The sequence below is a fragment of the Gopherus flavomarginatus genome, chromosome 9 (genome assembly GCF_025201925.1).
Source record: "Gopherus flavomarginatus isolate rGopFla2 chromosome 9, rGopFla2.mat.asm, whole genome shotgun sequence".
Taxonomy (NCBI): domain Eukaryota; kingdom Metazoa; phylum Chordata; order Testudines; family Testudinidae; genus Gopherus; species Gopherus flavomarginatus.
In genome coordinates, this window is record NC_066625.1 from 59,869,816 (window position 1) to 59,885,921 (window position 16,106).

General features: G+C 38.0%; 1 protein-coding gene across 5 annotated transcripts in view; it reads left to right on the forward strand.

Annotated features, from left to right (window-relative positions):
- VPS13C (vacuolar protein sorting 13 homolog C) overlaps window positions 1–16,106 on the forward strand; it is a 206,751-nt gene that overhangs the window by 140,424 nt on the left and 50,221 nt on the right. For all 5 annotated transcript variants that reach the window (XM_050966954.1, XM_050966955.1, XM_050966956.1 and 2 more), the window contains 9 exons: window positions 1,662–2,051; window positions 3,301–3,405; window positions 4,551–4,715; window positions 5,057–5,185; window positions 7,137–7,270; window positions 7,487–7,613; window positions 9,304–9,539; window positions 10,380–10,530; window positions 14,651–14,791. In XM_050966954.1, coding sequence (XP_050822911.1) covers window positions 1,662–2,051; window positions 3,301–3,405; window positions 4,551–4,715; window positions 5,057–5,185; window positions 7,137–7,270; window positions 7,487–7,613; window positions 9,304–9,539; window positions 10,380–10,530; window positions 14,651–14,791 — 1,578 coding nt within the window. The remainder of the gene's footprint in view (window positions 1–1,661; window positions 2,052–3,300; window positions 3,406–4,550; window positions 4,716–5,056; window positions 5,186–7,136; window positions 7,271–7,486; window positions 7,614–9,303; window positions 9,540–10,379; window positions 10,531–14,650; window positions 14,792–16,106) is intronic.

The following is a 16,106-nucleotide window of genomic DNA, read 5'->3' on the forward strand; positions in this document are numbered from 1 at the left end:
ATTTAACTTGGCTAGAAATGTAAAGAAGTTAGTGGCTTTGTTGATAATTTCCCCTTCCCCACTTTCTTGGTGAGATAACACGGAGAAGCATTTCCAATGTCACATCGGAGGAGAAAATTTGGTCTTGAATTGTTTTGTTTTTTGTTTTGTAAGAGAACAAGACCCCTGAAAGAATGAAATCCTCTTAAGCTTTTGTACAGCAATAGACAGCCTAAAATGACTGCTGTGAGGTGTTTCAGTCTCCTGACCTAAAGGAAATTGGTATTTATCCCCTGATTGGCCAAGAAGCAACCTGATGTTCATCACACACATTGAAGAGCACTTGTTAGTGTTTATTTCTGGTATCGCCAGCTGATTTGTGTGTCCTGGCTTCATTTATGAGAGGTAAAATGCATTAATTGCATCTGATCACCATAGGCCCATTTTAGGGCTTCAGAATACCACTACTATATTAGTCTCAAACTAGGAGGGTCTTTGGATGGACAGGTAATTATCAGACAATAAACTGAGTTTTTTGAGAGAGCTCCTGGATCATGGATGTGCCACAAATTTGCCCAATTAATTTGTTTATATAGTTAATCATGGTAGTTATTAAAAAAAACTTTGTAGGTAGAGCTGGTTGCTAGAGTAATTTCTCTCGAAAAACTTGACAAGTTGACTGGAAGGTCATGCTTGGATCCAAAATTGTAACAGGAGTGTAATACTGTATGGAGAGAAAAGTGAGGAACAATTGTTGTCCCTGGGCAGGGGATCCTCTCACAGAAACAAATAGCTCTCAATTTGTGAAACTAAACTTGTATGTTCTAGTAGCTGGAGGAAAAGACCTAGTTAGCTTGCAGATCTGCCATGGGTTTTATGTGTAACTTGAGGCAAGTTGATTTAGCTACTGTGATGCCTGTAAAATACCTCTTTAACTGTGAAATAGTTGAATGAAAGGGGTTGTATAAGAATCCCCTTGTTGACAGTTTGATCTGTTTAGGTAATTTGTAAGTGTCTTTCCTCCATCGGCCATACTGAATTCAGTAACATTGTGTTTGGACTTTAGACCAGGGTTTCTTAAACAGGGGTTGCCGTTTGTGTAGGGAAAGCCCCTGGTGGGCCAGGCCGGTGTGTTTACCTGCCCCGTCCGTAGGTCCGGCCGATCGAGGCTCCCACTAGCTGCGGATTGCTGCTCTGGGCCAATGGGGGCCGCTAGAAGCAGTGGCCAGTACGTCCCTCAGCCCACGCTGCTTCCAGCAGCTCCCATTGGCCTGGAGCAGTGATCTGCAGCCAGTGGGAGCCGCAATCGGCCAGACCTGCAGACTGGGCAGGCAAACACACCGGCCCGGCTCGCCAGGGGCTTTCCCTACACAAGTGGCGACCCCTGTTTGAGAAACCCTGTTTTAGACAAATATATAATATGATGATTAATCATTATGCTGTAATATATTGGCTTGTCCCTGAATTCTTAAGGCTTCCTGTGTAAAGTGGGCAGTCATGATGGCCCTGTACTGTGTGTCTGTAATCAAAGATATCCCTTAGTGGAAACTCTAGGGTCAAGTGAACAGGTAAGACTTAAAAAGTGGAATATAAGCTATTGCACTTGTTTTGTAGTAACCACTGTTCAGTACTGTATAGTTCTTAGCAGTAAACCCCTTAAAAATTGTTTTGTTTTATTTTAGGGAACCGCAGAAGCGCATGAGTTGCTAGAAGGGAGTGCTGCAGATGTTCTTCACTCAAGAATCAGTGGGGAAATAATGGAGTTAGTTCTGATAAAATATCAGGGTAAAAACTGGAATGGACATTTTAGAGTCCATGATGGGCTGCCAGAATTTTTTCCTGTGTGTTTTACCGCCAGTTCCACAGATAGGATGACAATAGATGTCTATATACATATTAGGCGAGTTGGTAGCCGTATGATCCTGTCTGTGTTCAGTCCTTATTGGATAATCAATAAGACTTCCCGGGTTCTGCAGTATCGTGCTGAAGATATACATGTGAAACACCCAGCAGATTACAGGGACACTATCCTGTTTTCCTTTAAGAAAAGGAACATTTTTAGTAAAAACAAGGTATGCTACCTGATTTCTTTTAAAATATCCTCAAGTGAGGAATTATTTAATTTTTGACATTATTCATGCTTGGCCTTGAAAATCTTACCCTGCTTCAGTATCAATACTTGTTTTAAAAAATCTGTCAATATAACATATGTATTTTTGTTTAAATTTAGCTCTCCTTTTGGGAAGAGAAATAAACGCTAGTTTATCTCTCTTGTCTCTTTCTCTTCCCAAAATCTAGGGGAAGGTTGGGGAAACAAGGGAGCAACTTGTACAGGCAGCAGAGCATTAGTTCATCCTGCACTGGAGTTCAACTTTTAAAAAAAGGAAATGAAAAATGTTGGAAAATGTGAAGCAGTGCTAATCTTGTATTTACAAAAATTATAATAAATAGAGTTGTAATTTTGAAGGGGAAATTGTACCTTATTGTGGAGGTTTGAGCCACTAGAAGGCAATAAAAGCATCTATTTCATTTCTTATTAGATTTGAAGAGAAGTATATTTAGTGGGAGGGTGGACAGGTGAGAGAGTTAGTTATTTGCTTTTGATTTTTAAGGCTATCATTTCTCTCACAGCTGTTTAGAGTCAGTCAATTTAACAGAAGTTCACTAGGCAAAGGGGTTTGGGTGATGAACATCCCATTAGTTCCTTGTCTTAGGGTACATTCTGTTAAATATGTTAGTCATGATCTTAAAAACAAACAAACAAAAAGTGTTTCTGTGACAAAATAAATGAAACAATTTGTTAGTATTACTCTTTTTTTCATATTTTTTTGGATTATGTAGGCCGTTAGTCCTGAAGGTTCCACCTTTAAATTGTCAGCAATAAGTGCAGACTGGTCTTGACAGCATCTTTTGGTTATTACGTTGACTTTTAAATAGAGACCACAATCATTTATATATTTTTCTTCTCCCTCTTTATCTACATGCTATGGTCACTAAGGGCTACCAGGGCAGATGGCATATTTGGTTTTGTGTGTTCTTCTATTGATCACCTATCTTCTGATGTAGTGAACCTCTTTGCCAGAGTCAGAGTACTTTGCGGTTTCAGTAACCCAGCTAGCTGGAACTGCAGCGGTGAAACGGAGTGACTTTGCTAGTAATACATCATGGGTGGGATTTTCAAAAGCTTACGACCTAGGCGTTGGTGCCATTACACAGTTGGTCTAGATGTTTAAAATAATACAATATGGATAATCTTGCTGTCTATCATCATATGAACTTTTAAGTTTTTTAAATTTACATAAAATGCTTTTTCTTCTGTAGATCCAATTATGTATTTCAACTAGTTCATGGTCCACTAGCTTCTCCCTTGATACTGTAGGAAGTTACGGATGTGTAAAGTGCCCAGGCAATGACAGAGACTATCTGGTAAGGCCTGCTTTCTGTATTTGTTCAATATAGTAATTAGATACAAATAAGTTTAACAAAAGCCAATTTGATATTTCATCTTTATTTCTTGGGTGCATTGGTTTGTTAACATAATCACACTAGTGTGCATAATACTAGTGTGATGTTTGATGGCCAGTAGCTGGGCCACCTGGGGATTTAGGCCTAGTTTATGAAAAAAGATATTTAAATATTTGGACATGGTGATGCCTACCTTTTCAAAGATGGGCATGCCATCTCAGATAAGTTAGAGACACAGATGATCAAATTGCAAATACTTGATTTATTTGTACAGTGCATACTACAGGGAATCCTGGTAATGACTGGGACTTCTAGGTGCTACAAATAATAATAAATTCACAAATAATTAATAGTACATACACACTTAATTTTGTTAGTCTTTGAAATATCAGATTCAGACTATATACAGTGGTTATCTTAAAAAAAAATCCGATAACTAAATAACATTACCTTGTTTGGACATATTGAAATAACCGTCCTAGGGGCAAAATGGAAACATTTATAGAGACACTACAAACATTTCCTTTTAAAGATAAACTTTATCTTTCCCATCAAACGAAAACCACTTATTCCCTTTTTTAATAGCCCTTCAGAACCCACCTCCTGTCCTATTAAAGGCCAGATTGACCCCTGGTTATTTTCCATTTTTTCATCTCTTGCTCTGTTCATCTGGGCTAAGTCCAAAGCCTGTCACTTTTCTCCCAATAGCATTTCGAAAATCTGACCTTCCCCCACTCCCTCCCACGTTGAGCAAACCATATTTATCTCATGTCTTTATTGCAGTAATTTTATTCTCCTTGGGTTTCCTTTCTCTAAGTGAATATAAAATACCACTGCTAAAATAATCTGTGTCCACTGTATTGGGTATATCACACACTTCTTTGAAGGTACAGTCTCTGTTTCTTGGAGTTTGTGTAGTCTCTAGCACTGGTCCTACTACTGTTGAGGCCTTTGAGTATTGCTGTTAATAGGATAATAAATATGTAGAAGGAATAACTTTGTGGGATCACAAAGGTTTACTTTTCCACTTGTTTTATTTATGTCAAGCACATGAAAATACCATGGAGAAATGGTCTGAGTTTAACCAAGTTATTTTCATTCAACAGGTTGGAGTTAGCATCAAAATGAGTAGTTTTAATCTTACCAGGATAGTTACCTTAACTCCATTCTACACCATAGCAAACAATTCTTCTCTGGAGCTGGAAGTTGGAGAAATCAAGTCTAATGGCTCTTTGCCAACTCATAACTGGAATTATTTCTCATCTTCAGAGGTATTCTTTTGTTTTTCTTGCTTTAGATGTTTCTAAAACAGACATGATTCTGTGTAAGGTAAAATATTTAGAAACAAATACTCATATTTTTGTTAATCAGGCTGAGGTGTTTGTCAAACTTATGAAGAAAATTCAATAGGCAGTCTGATGTAAGGTTCTTAGATCATCATAGATGGAGTAAGTTAGTAAGTGACAGTGTAAATGTGTACTCCTGGATGTCCGGGGTATGGAGGGAGAGTATCTGAAGACTAATCCATATTTGTCATTAACAAACCTTTATAACAATATTGCTGAATTATCATCATGTTACATGTGCCCTTTGTTTGACTTTTTCCTCCCAGTGTCTTCCATTTTGGCCTGAAAATTTGTCTGGTAAATTATGTGTCAGAGTGGTGGGTTGTGAAAGTGCATCCGCACCATTCTTCTGTAACACACAGGACAATGGTACTTTGTTAAGTCTGGAAGAGTTGGTGAGTCTTTGACTTTAAATAATATTTTCTATAATTTTGTTACGTTTGTAGTGTTAACCAAGTCAGTGTAATTCCTTAGTCCCCTTCATTGAGTGCTGGCTGATGGATTTAAAGTACCTGTTGAAAAGTCAGGGTGAACGTAGCAGGATATGCACTTTGTGCTTATGCAGGATATGCAGTTTGTACTTCTAAAAATCCTTTTTGTTAGATGTATGAAACTAGGTGGAATTGACTTCTTCACAAGCTTATAACGAACTGCTGTATTGATCTATAAATAGAATGGTATACCTCAGCTGCAGTTTGTTTCCTTGATTTGCAGCAAGATTTGCTGTGTTGTGTGCGCCACCACAAAAAGAAGGGAAGCTCACTTGTGTCTCAAATTCTTAAGCCGTTACAACATCCTAAAGAGATGTGATGTAGCATTCTTGACGATCAAATGGACAATAATTAGTATGGTCTAAAAATGGTTTCATGTTTAAACGGATAAAATTTTTTAATTTCTCACTTGCATTACATGCCACCATGAAATTCTAGGCACATAAGTGTTGCATGTTCAAACAAGTCACTCAAAGCAGAGTTACTTTTACATATAATCAAAACCAAACACTGAATGGTTGAACAGATTGTTAGGCATGTCACTCAACTGATTGTTGGGGATAATTTTGGATTGTAGGTTGCTGGAGAGATGTGCCAAGGCACTTAGGTTTATTTTTTTCAAATAGTTAGAAACACAGGATATGTAAGAGTGGTATCTTTGACTCCCCATTTTTGGGTCCTGACCTGCAACCTGATCTAAACTGTTTGGGCTGTGTCTCTCTTTGCAAGTATTGAAGGCAGTTTGGATTTTGTTAGGCCACACCTCTTCTTTTCACAATCTTCAGTCTCTACAATGCAAACAGAGTGTAGATTTAGTACTTCCACCTTAACTTGAAATTTTGACATAAAATTAAATTTTCAAATAGCAGAGTGTAAGTCTTCCAGTCCTCTTAAGAGAGTTTCAGAAGGCACGTGTTAGCAGAATAGGTCCACCAACAGAACTCCTCAATGATAACAGGTGCCCCCTCTCCCCCCATACCCACACTACTCCACAGAACAACAAAGTAAGCTTAAGGTAATGAAGTGTACTGTCTGTGTGGCAGAATCTTCTCTGAAGCTACATATAGTGATGTTTGACACAACTGTTCTCAGGCCCCTAACCCTCACATGACTAGGAGAGTGGCTCTGACTTTGGAAGACCCATTGGATCCTCTGCTCTTCCCAATGTGAGCAAGATTCCTATGGAAAGCCTTCTCAGAAGGCAGGGAAAGCTTTTTCAGGCTTGATTGCTTGGGAGACCGATCCATTTACATACCCAGGAAAAGCCTTCCTCACTCTCCAAAAGACATCGACCATCCAAAGACAAAAGTGCTGACCCCTTAAAGCTTGTGGAACACATGTACATTTTAGAGGATTATTTTCTCTATGAATTAACCATTAAAGTTTTTGTTAGAATTAGTTTAACATTGCCATATTTTACATGGGGAATGCCAGCTTAAGAGGCAATAAATACGAAGGTTTGAATGTAAGTTCTAACATCATCAATATTTTAAGGAGACTGTTTTAGCCAGTACACTGAAACAAATAATTTTAAAAGCTATTTCAAAGAATTAACTAAAAATCAGTCACAGCCTACATTAAGGTTACATTTGTAAATAATGTATAAAGGGTTAATAAATGGTTTAATAATTGGTTAATCATTTTCACAGTTAGAGTTCAGCAGATGATTAGATTGCTTATGACTATCCACTATACATATATGTGCATCTCTACCATGTTTACAACATACAATCATTTATAAATGGTTTATAAAGGATACATCTTAATGCAAAGTAACTCAGTTAATTTTCAGTAAGTACTGTTCATATTTTATATTTAATAAACTATATACAGTGCAAGTCTTTATCTTCAACAGAATGGAGGCATACTGGTAAATGTGAACGTTTCTGAAAATTCTACAGTCATAAACTTCTCTGATTACCATGAGGGAGCTGCTCCAGCTCTTATCATTAACCAGACTCCATGGGACACCCTTAAATATAAACAGAGGTATGTAAAAGTAAGAATTCTGCCATCTGTTTTTTCCAACTTTCATCCGACTTTTACTGTTGAAGGCAAGGAACCTAAATGCATACACTTTTCTTAATTGCAGTATAATGAAGATAAGAAATAGGTATTTTACAATGATGTTCCAATGCCTTCATATTAAACTTGGCTTATGCCATGAGTTTCAGTGGGTTACTTACCTGCTTACTTTTATTGCAGTGGATTACAGGAGGAGATGGAGTTAAAACCAAAGGAGGTGCGACTGTTTGCCTGGGCAGATCCCACTGGAATAAGAAAACTAACTTGGACATACGCACAAAATGTTGGTGAACATGATCTACTTAAGGTACATTTAAAACAAAAATTGGGGGAGTGAAGGTGTGACACAAACTAGAAGCATGAGTTCACTGAGAGACTGGAGATGAGGCCTTGACTTCGGATATGGTCATTTAAAATGCAAGACCTTTTGTTAGGTCATGGTTTTTGTTTCTGTACATAGAAAACCTTTTGTGTAGTTGCTGTTTCTACTTGAGAGTATGTTAAAAAATCTTGTAAGCCCTGGTGTGTAGGGCAAAACTCAGATCTCCCAATTTTCTTTATCTGAAACAAATATTAATGAGACTAATGAGCAGGCTGTGTATAAATGAGGAATAAGAGGAGCAGATTGTTACTACTGCCAGGACTAGAAATCTGTGTTTGCTGATACACCTCTAAAGAGAGGAGACAATGAAAGAGGAAGTGGTGCAGCAAGTGAAGATGGTCACTTATACGAGTATCAAAAGTAAACAATGTACAGTCTAATTTTTCCTGTTTGAACTGCAGCAGGTGAAAGCAGCACTTCTTGCAGTTATTTTCCAGAATATAATATGTATTTTTTTCTGGGTTGGGGAAAATCACAACCCTGATGTCCTTCCCTTCACTAAGAGGAAACACGTCCATTGAGTAGAGTACTGCATTGCAGGAGTTGCTCACTGTGAGCTACTTCAGTGTTCAGCAGCATGTATAACATGCAGGTAGGAGAGAAAAATGATTTATGATAGAGGGTGGAAAGACAATGCTGAGACAGAAAACAGGAAGAAAGGGGAGCAAAACCAAGGTGAAGACATAAACCTAGGAAAAGATCAAGCAAATCCATCCTGCTAGAAACAGCACTTGATTTAAAAAAAAAAAAAAAAAAAAAAAAAAGGATAATTTTACATGGGCAAGGGATTAGATCACATAGTCTAGGACAGGAAAATAGAAAATAACTGGTAATTGACAGGCAGAGGAATAAAGGAACATTTTTATTACAAAGTGGAATTTATTTTTCTTCGCTCAGTTTTAGTAATGGTGGTTGGTTGGTTTGTTTTTTTTAAATGAGGTACCTTACAATGTAAACATCGTTTCATTCTGGAAAATTGCTACTTTCTTGTAGCTTCTGACTATTGAAACCTGTTTTAATGTCTGTTAAGACACATCGTACCGGATGGTTAGCGTTACGTTAATTATTGTACATTACATGAGTATTACATTAATACTCACTTCTGAAGTTACATTTCAAAAGCCTAAATAGTTGTCTCAGTTCTCCTTCATTCACAGTTGTCTTAACCCTGGAAGAATTCTAACACATTAAGGGGATGCTATAACATTTAAACATTACATTTGTCCTTTTAATATTGTGATTTTAGTATACTAAGGTGCTGTATAATAGGAGATTATTTTTCTTAACTCTGTCATTGTATTGATACGGTCTTCAATTCTTGAGATTACCCTTAGCTTTTTAAAAAAGATGTGGATATCTCATTTAACATCTTAATGACCCACAAGACCCTAAATACTAAAAAAAAAAAATAAAAAATAAAAAATAAAATATATGGGTTGTATAGGCAGCCCCTGCTAACAGAAGAGACCTTCCCATTAATATCCTAAAACAGATTTAAGGCAATAATAAGATACCTCAGAAATTCTAATTGTTCTGCTGAATTGGGGCCGTTGCTTGCTACTTGCTTTGTGTTTTTATGCAACCAATTAAAGTACCTTTCTTTTTTCCAACTCAGGATGAATGTGGTCAATTTCCTTATAATTCAAACACTCAAATACACTGGGTATCCTTTCTGGATGGACGCCAGAGAGTACTGCTGTTTACAGACGACGTTGCATTAGTTTCTAAAGCACGGCAAGCAGAGGAGATGGAGCAACCTGATGAAGAAATAAACTTGTCACTTCATAGTCTTGGACTTTCTCTGGTCAACAATGAGAATAAACAAGAAATCTCTTACATAGGGATTACTAGGTACTGCAGATGGAAAGCAAGTTTGCCTTTCAATGGATCACGGAGTAGTTTATAGGCATATACTTTAAACCACTTGACAACTATCATTTTGAAGTGGATTATGCTTCTAAAATAGGACTTTTTTAGCATTATATGCTGAATTTTTAAAATTACATTTTGTCTGCTGTTGTAGAGCTATCAAGGGAATATACATTTTAAATGCCTGTCTTGTCACAGTTCCCTAATTAATTGGACATTTATTTCTGGACTTCAAGTCCTATTATATCTTTTGAATACAGTGGAGTTATTGTGTGACTAGTTGAAGTAACGTGCTTTGTGATATAACACAAGGTACATTTTGAGTTGATTTGTCACTCTGCATTTTAGTAACAGTTGCTTTCACAATAGCAAATTAAATTTGAAAACACTCGTGTGCATGATAACAATCAATTTTTCTTCAATTTCCTGTTCATAATTCAGAAATAACTTTACTATTAACTTGATTCTTTGTATTAAATCATATCCTTTTTCATCAAAAAATAGAAAAGATAGATGCATAGAAGTATCCACAAAAGGACAGCAGTAATTTGGGTTATGTCTTCACTTTGTTGTGATGATAACTGTAGAAATCTGTATTCAAGAAAAACAAATTTCATTTCTAAATTTCATTTCCACTTTCATCAGTCATTGACTTGGCCGGCATAAAGAAAGAACCATAATTTTGACAAATGAATGGAAATCAGCATCAGAAATATGGGGATGAGGCTTTGTGTGTTTCATAAACATTAGAAAATTTGGTATACTCTACTTCAATGCATTTTTATTCAAAAGTACTAATTACATTAATGTACTTTCTTGTAGTTCTGGTGTTGTCTGGGAATTGAAACCAAAGCAGAGATGGAAGCCATTTAATCAAAAGCGGATAAACCTGTTGGAAAAAGCCTATCAAAAATACCTTTCCACAAATGCCATGGAAGGTCTGGGCTGGGTTATAATAGACAACAACTTTGAGGTATACTTGTGGCTGTTCAGTGTTTAATCAATTTTCATAGTAAAATTTGTATAATAGCTTTCACCATATTACTTCAAGTAATGTATTTAAACAACATGTAAAAGTCTTCATTTGGGAAATGCCTTAACTGTGTATGCAGTTGTACATTTAAGTATGTTACAGGTCGTTTCCCATCTGACATTTGTCAGATAGCTTTAATAAACATTGTTGATGATGGTAGCCATGTTAGTCTGTATCGGCAAAAACAACAAGGAGCCACAAGGACTCCTCGTTGTTACTGTTGATGATATTTGTCTGACAGACACTATTTTCAACTATGCAGTAGTTGTATGTCGTCTAGGATGCATCCAGTAAGACTAAAACAATTCAGAACTTTCAGGATATTTCGTTATGAAAGCTTGTTTAAATTGGTCTAAAGTTTCTTCCATGCAGAAGTTATACTTGATGTATATTCTTTAAGAAGCACCAAAACACATCTCATCCCTTTTATGACGCAGGAATTGGAAACTTTATAAGCACATTGGACTTTATGTTATTTATGCCACTACACCTTTTCCTAATAGAAATTCTCCTTTGGCTGTAGCAGTATTAGAAATCAGATGGTAGCCACTAAAAAGATAAGTAAAAAGCGACAAAGATAAGTAAAAAGCAACCCACGAAAGTTTATGCTCCAATATGTCTGTTAGTCTGTAAGGTGCCACAGGACTCTTTGTCACATTTTACAGATCCAGACTAACACAGCTATCCCTCTGATACTTAAAAAGATAAAATCAGTCACACTTCCGTGCAATTCAGCATTGTATATGTGCTGAAATACCATTGCAGTCAACTGGACTTAAATAGGTGCCTAAAGCCAAACATCTGCTTAAGTGCTTTACTAAATAGGTATGTACTGCTTTACTGTGGTCATTGGATTCCATCTATTTTAGGACAGTGATGAATGTAAACGTTGACTAGTACATTATCACCTCTTACTCAAAAATGGGAGCTGTTTCATTCTGTGGAATCTTCATCCTCAAAGAGATTAACAGATAAAAAGAGGACATAGGATTATAGCTGTTAATGCATAGTGGTCTGAGGATAAAAATAGAATGACGCATTTTTACATTGTTGATTCAGAAAAAAAAATGCAGCTTTTCAGGTGTTTATAACATTTCTCTCTTGTGATTTAGATGTTTCTAAAGAACCAGTCCTTTGTAGAACACTTACATTCCATATTCCCAGCATATTGGAACTGTTGAAAAAAATCTCTTAAAGTACTTAATAAGGCTAAATAAAATAGACACACAACTGTTATGATACACAGTATTGTAAACAATCTGACCTTTGCGTCTATTGTGTATCCAAAAAGATAATATTTTATACTACCATAAGTTATATAGGCCTTAAGTTTGTGTAGCTTTGAATATGATTGTGTTTGAACTAAATGATACATAGGGCACACAATTTTTTGTGATTCAGCATTTTTGAGTTAAAATAATGGAGTGATGGAGGGTTTTTATTAAACTGATTATTTTTTCAGAATATTATCCAAGTTACATAGATTTGTGGTACAAAAATTCCATGCTGAAAAACAATTTTCATTTGCATGCATATATCTTTAATTCTCAGAGGGGTAGCTGTGTTAATCTGTATCCACAAAAACAATGAGGAGTCCAGTGGCACCTTAAAGACTAGCAGTTTTATAGGGGCATAAGCTTCCGTGGGTAAAAAACCCACTTCTTCAGATGCATGGAGTGAAAATTACAGATGCAGGCATTATTATACCTGCATAACCGATATTGTGACGAGTTGGATGATAGAAACCCCCTTGGGAACTGTCACCTGATGTACCTAGACTACTTCTGACCCTGTTTTCCCTGCCAGCTTGGGACTTCAGTGCCTTGCCTGGTTTGAGCCAAACACACTTCCCTGCTACAAACACAGACTCAGGTCTGAGCCATGTCCCCTAAAAGCTGCAGGCTTAACTGAAAACAGCTTAAGAAGTGTTTCTGTCTCCAACACTGAGGTACCTAACTTCCAATGGGGTCCAAACCCCAAATAAATCTGTTTTAACCAGTATAAAGCTTATACAGGATAAACTCATATATTGTTCACCCTCTATAACACTGATAGAGATGCACAGCTGTTTGCTCCCCCCCACTCCCAGATATTAATACATACTCTGGGTTAATTAATACAGTAACTCCTCACTTAACATTGTAGTTATGTTCCTGAAAAATGCAATTTTAAGTGAAACAATGTTAAGCGAATCCAATTTCCCATAAGAATGAATGTAAATGGGGTGGAGGGGTTAGGTTCCGGGGAAAAAATTTTTTTTGCCATACAGTACAATACTGTAGTTGGGACGTGCCCCCGCCTTACCCCACACAGGCACAGCCCACTGGCACTGGAGACAGTGATGCAGGCAAGGAGGCTGAAGGTGCTGTAGGCTAGGAGAAGCATGTTGAGGAGCAGCAGCAGCAGCGGCAGCTTCCCCTACTCTGCAAGCACGAGGGGCGGGGGGCTCAACCCTCGGCCTGCCCCCATGCCACTCTTTCCCCCCAAACTCCTACCCTTAACCCGCCTCTTCTTTCCCCCTGCCCCTTTACTCCACATATTATGTTCTTGCTCCTCCCCCCATCTCCTGCCCGCGGCAATCAGCTGGTTTGCAGTGTTCAGTAGGCAGGAGGGAGCAGGGAGGAACGAGGACATGGCACACAGGCTCCCCCTCACTCCCCTGCCTCCTGAACACTGCAAGCCAGCTGATTGCTGCAGGCAGGAGGTAGGAGGGAAGGGGGAGGTGCGCCACAATGTTGCTCCTCCCCTCTCCCTCCTGCCTGTGGCACTCAGCTAGCTTGCAATGTTCAGGGGGCGGGGAGAGGGGAGGAGCGAGTACTCAGCGTGCAGGCTCCCCACTGTCTCACCTGCCTGAGGCAATCGCTGGTTTGCGGTGTTCGGGAGGCAGGGGAGAGAAAGGGAGCCTGCGCGCCGAGTCCTCACTCCTCCCCTCTCCCTCCTGAACATCGCAAACCAGCTCATTGCCATGAGCATGAGGGGGAAGGCACTGATCCGTGGGGGTCTGCTAGCTAGTGGGAGACACTGTCGGTGGGGAGTGTAAGGGAGCTGATTTGGGGGGGGGGGGGGCTGCCAGCTGTGGACAAAGGCAGCCAAATGATGTTATAGCAAAGCATTGCACAACTTTAAATGGAGTATGTTCTGTGATTGAGCAGGGACCTAAGATCGAAACAACGTTAAGCGAGAGGATGTTAAGTGGGGATTTACTGAAAGTAAAAAGTGATTTTATTAAATACAGAAAGTAGGATTTCAGTGGTTCCAAGTAATAAGACAGAACCAAGTGAATTACCAAGCAAAATAAAACATGCAAGTCTAAGCCTAATACAGTAACAAAGTGATTACAGATGAAATCTCACCCTCAGATGTTCCAGTATGCTTTTGACAGACTAGCCTCCTTCTAGTCTGGATCCAACAATCACTCACATCCCTGTGGTTAGTGTCCTTTGTTCCAATTTCTTTCAAGTATCCTTTGGGATGGAGAGGCTACCTCTTGAGCCAGGTGAAGATGAAATGGAGGGGTCTCCCAGGGCTTTATATAGCTTCTCTTTTGTGGGTGGAAACCCCTCCCGCCCCCTATGTAGAATCCCCTCTACAAGATGGAGATTTGGAGTCACCTGAGCAAGTGACTCCATGCATCTGAAGTGGGTTTTTTACCCACGAAAGCTTATGCCCAAATAAATTTTTAGTCTTTAAGGTGCCACCAGACTCCTAGTTATCTTTAATTCTGTTGACTAAAAATCTTGATACCTTAAATTGTGATAAGATTGCTCCTAACTTCTCCATTCAACAAACTAAAGTTACGCATCAAATGTAACAACGTAACATCTAGTTTTATTTCCTTGTTTATGAGAAAAAGAAAAATTAGTGTTGGCTTGTGTACGTCCAGTTCAAAACCATTCTATTATGCAACAGTGAGAAAGTTCTGGAAATTGAATTTTTTTAATATTAGTGTACTTTCTTTTAATTGATGAATGCCCATTTATGTCTAGTCAAGGACATTTTAATGAAATCTAAGAGCAATAATATTAGCTAAATGGAGCTAAAATGTATTTTTTGTTTCTAGGTGAATTTCTGTAAGGTGCCAATGAAAATGCGCCTCCCAATCAAATGCAGTATTCGACGAAACTTCCTATCGGGCATTCATATTGAGTTCAAACAGTCTCCTCACCAAAGAAGCTTACGGGCACAGCTGAATTGGCTTCAGGTATCATTTTTATTATTCACTATAGGCTGAATAGGTATTGCTAGTAAGTGTTGAGATCAGTTCCACAGCAGGTGAGATCATCTGAAGCTGACAGTCCTCTTGTGGTAAAATAAGAAGGAGCGACATGGTATTTGTGGTGAGTAATCATTTGATCTGGTCCTCACGGTTAGCTTTGCCTCATCAGAGTATAGCTTAGAAGACCTTAAATATATGCTACAAGACTTTACTGTGTCCCAGTATTTCACAATTGGTGCTGGTAAGGAATCTATAGGGCAGAATAAAGAAGAGTGGTAGACGTTATAATTGAGATCATGATGGAAATCTTGTTGTGGCAGAGAAAAGAATTATAAACATTGTTTCAGCATTTAAGTTGAGTATTTTGCATTTAGTTATGAGATGTCCCTTATTCTCTGTGCTGTACCTAGAGGTTCTGAGTCCAATCTTACAAGAATTACCTGGCATGGTGTTTACTACTGTGAGTAGTTAGAATAGAAATTGCTATTCTTGGTAGTAATAGTTGGAAGGTTTGATTCTTCAGTATATTGGAAGTCTGAAGCAATACTTGTACAGTTAGAACATTTCCATTCTAAAACTTGAGCTTCTAGGCCTCCCCTTCGCCACTCCCTGTAATTGCATACCCATTCATGCACTGTCATGAGTTCGGCACCAAAGGTAAATCTTTTCAAGTGCTGTTGAATGGAAATAAAGCTGTTACATTTGACCTTGTAGATTCTGATGTCATATAAGTTTAGCAGATTCTAATGTTCTTCAGTCAAAAGAACAAAGGGAGAATATTTGCTAAAAGTATTCTCTGAAGGGTAGATAATACTTTCTTAAAGAATGAGACATAGGAGTTTGTGGAGGAAGACAACTTGTGGTATTCCGGTATTAATACTTCTGCAAAGAACCTCTCTCTTTAAATAACCAGTTTTGTTACTCATAACTGGATGCTTCTTTTCAAATCCTGGGACTGTAACTGTTACTTGACTCAAGGCCACAACAGGAAGTGTTTCTATATTCCATTTCTTTTTATTTTCCTAATTATATAAAAACCTTACAAACCTCAACAGTTCAGTCCATCTGAGAAATTTTAAGAAATTAAACAGTCTTTATCTGTCTACCAAGCTCTTTTAGCGTCTTATTATGTCACTTCAGTCATTTATAGCTTAATATTCGCATCAACACTTCGTACTTGGAGGATTAATACAATATGGTACCAAGTATTCACTGTATGCCACATTTAGTTGGAGTCTCAAATCATAACATAAGGCTTACATACAGAATGGGACACGTGACTAGGCTGTTGAAAGTGGAG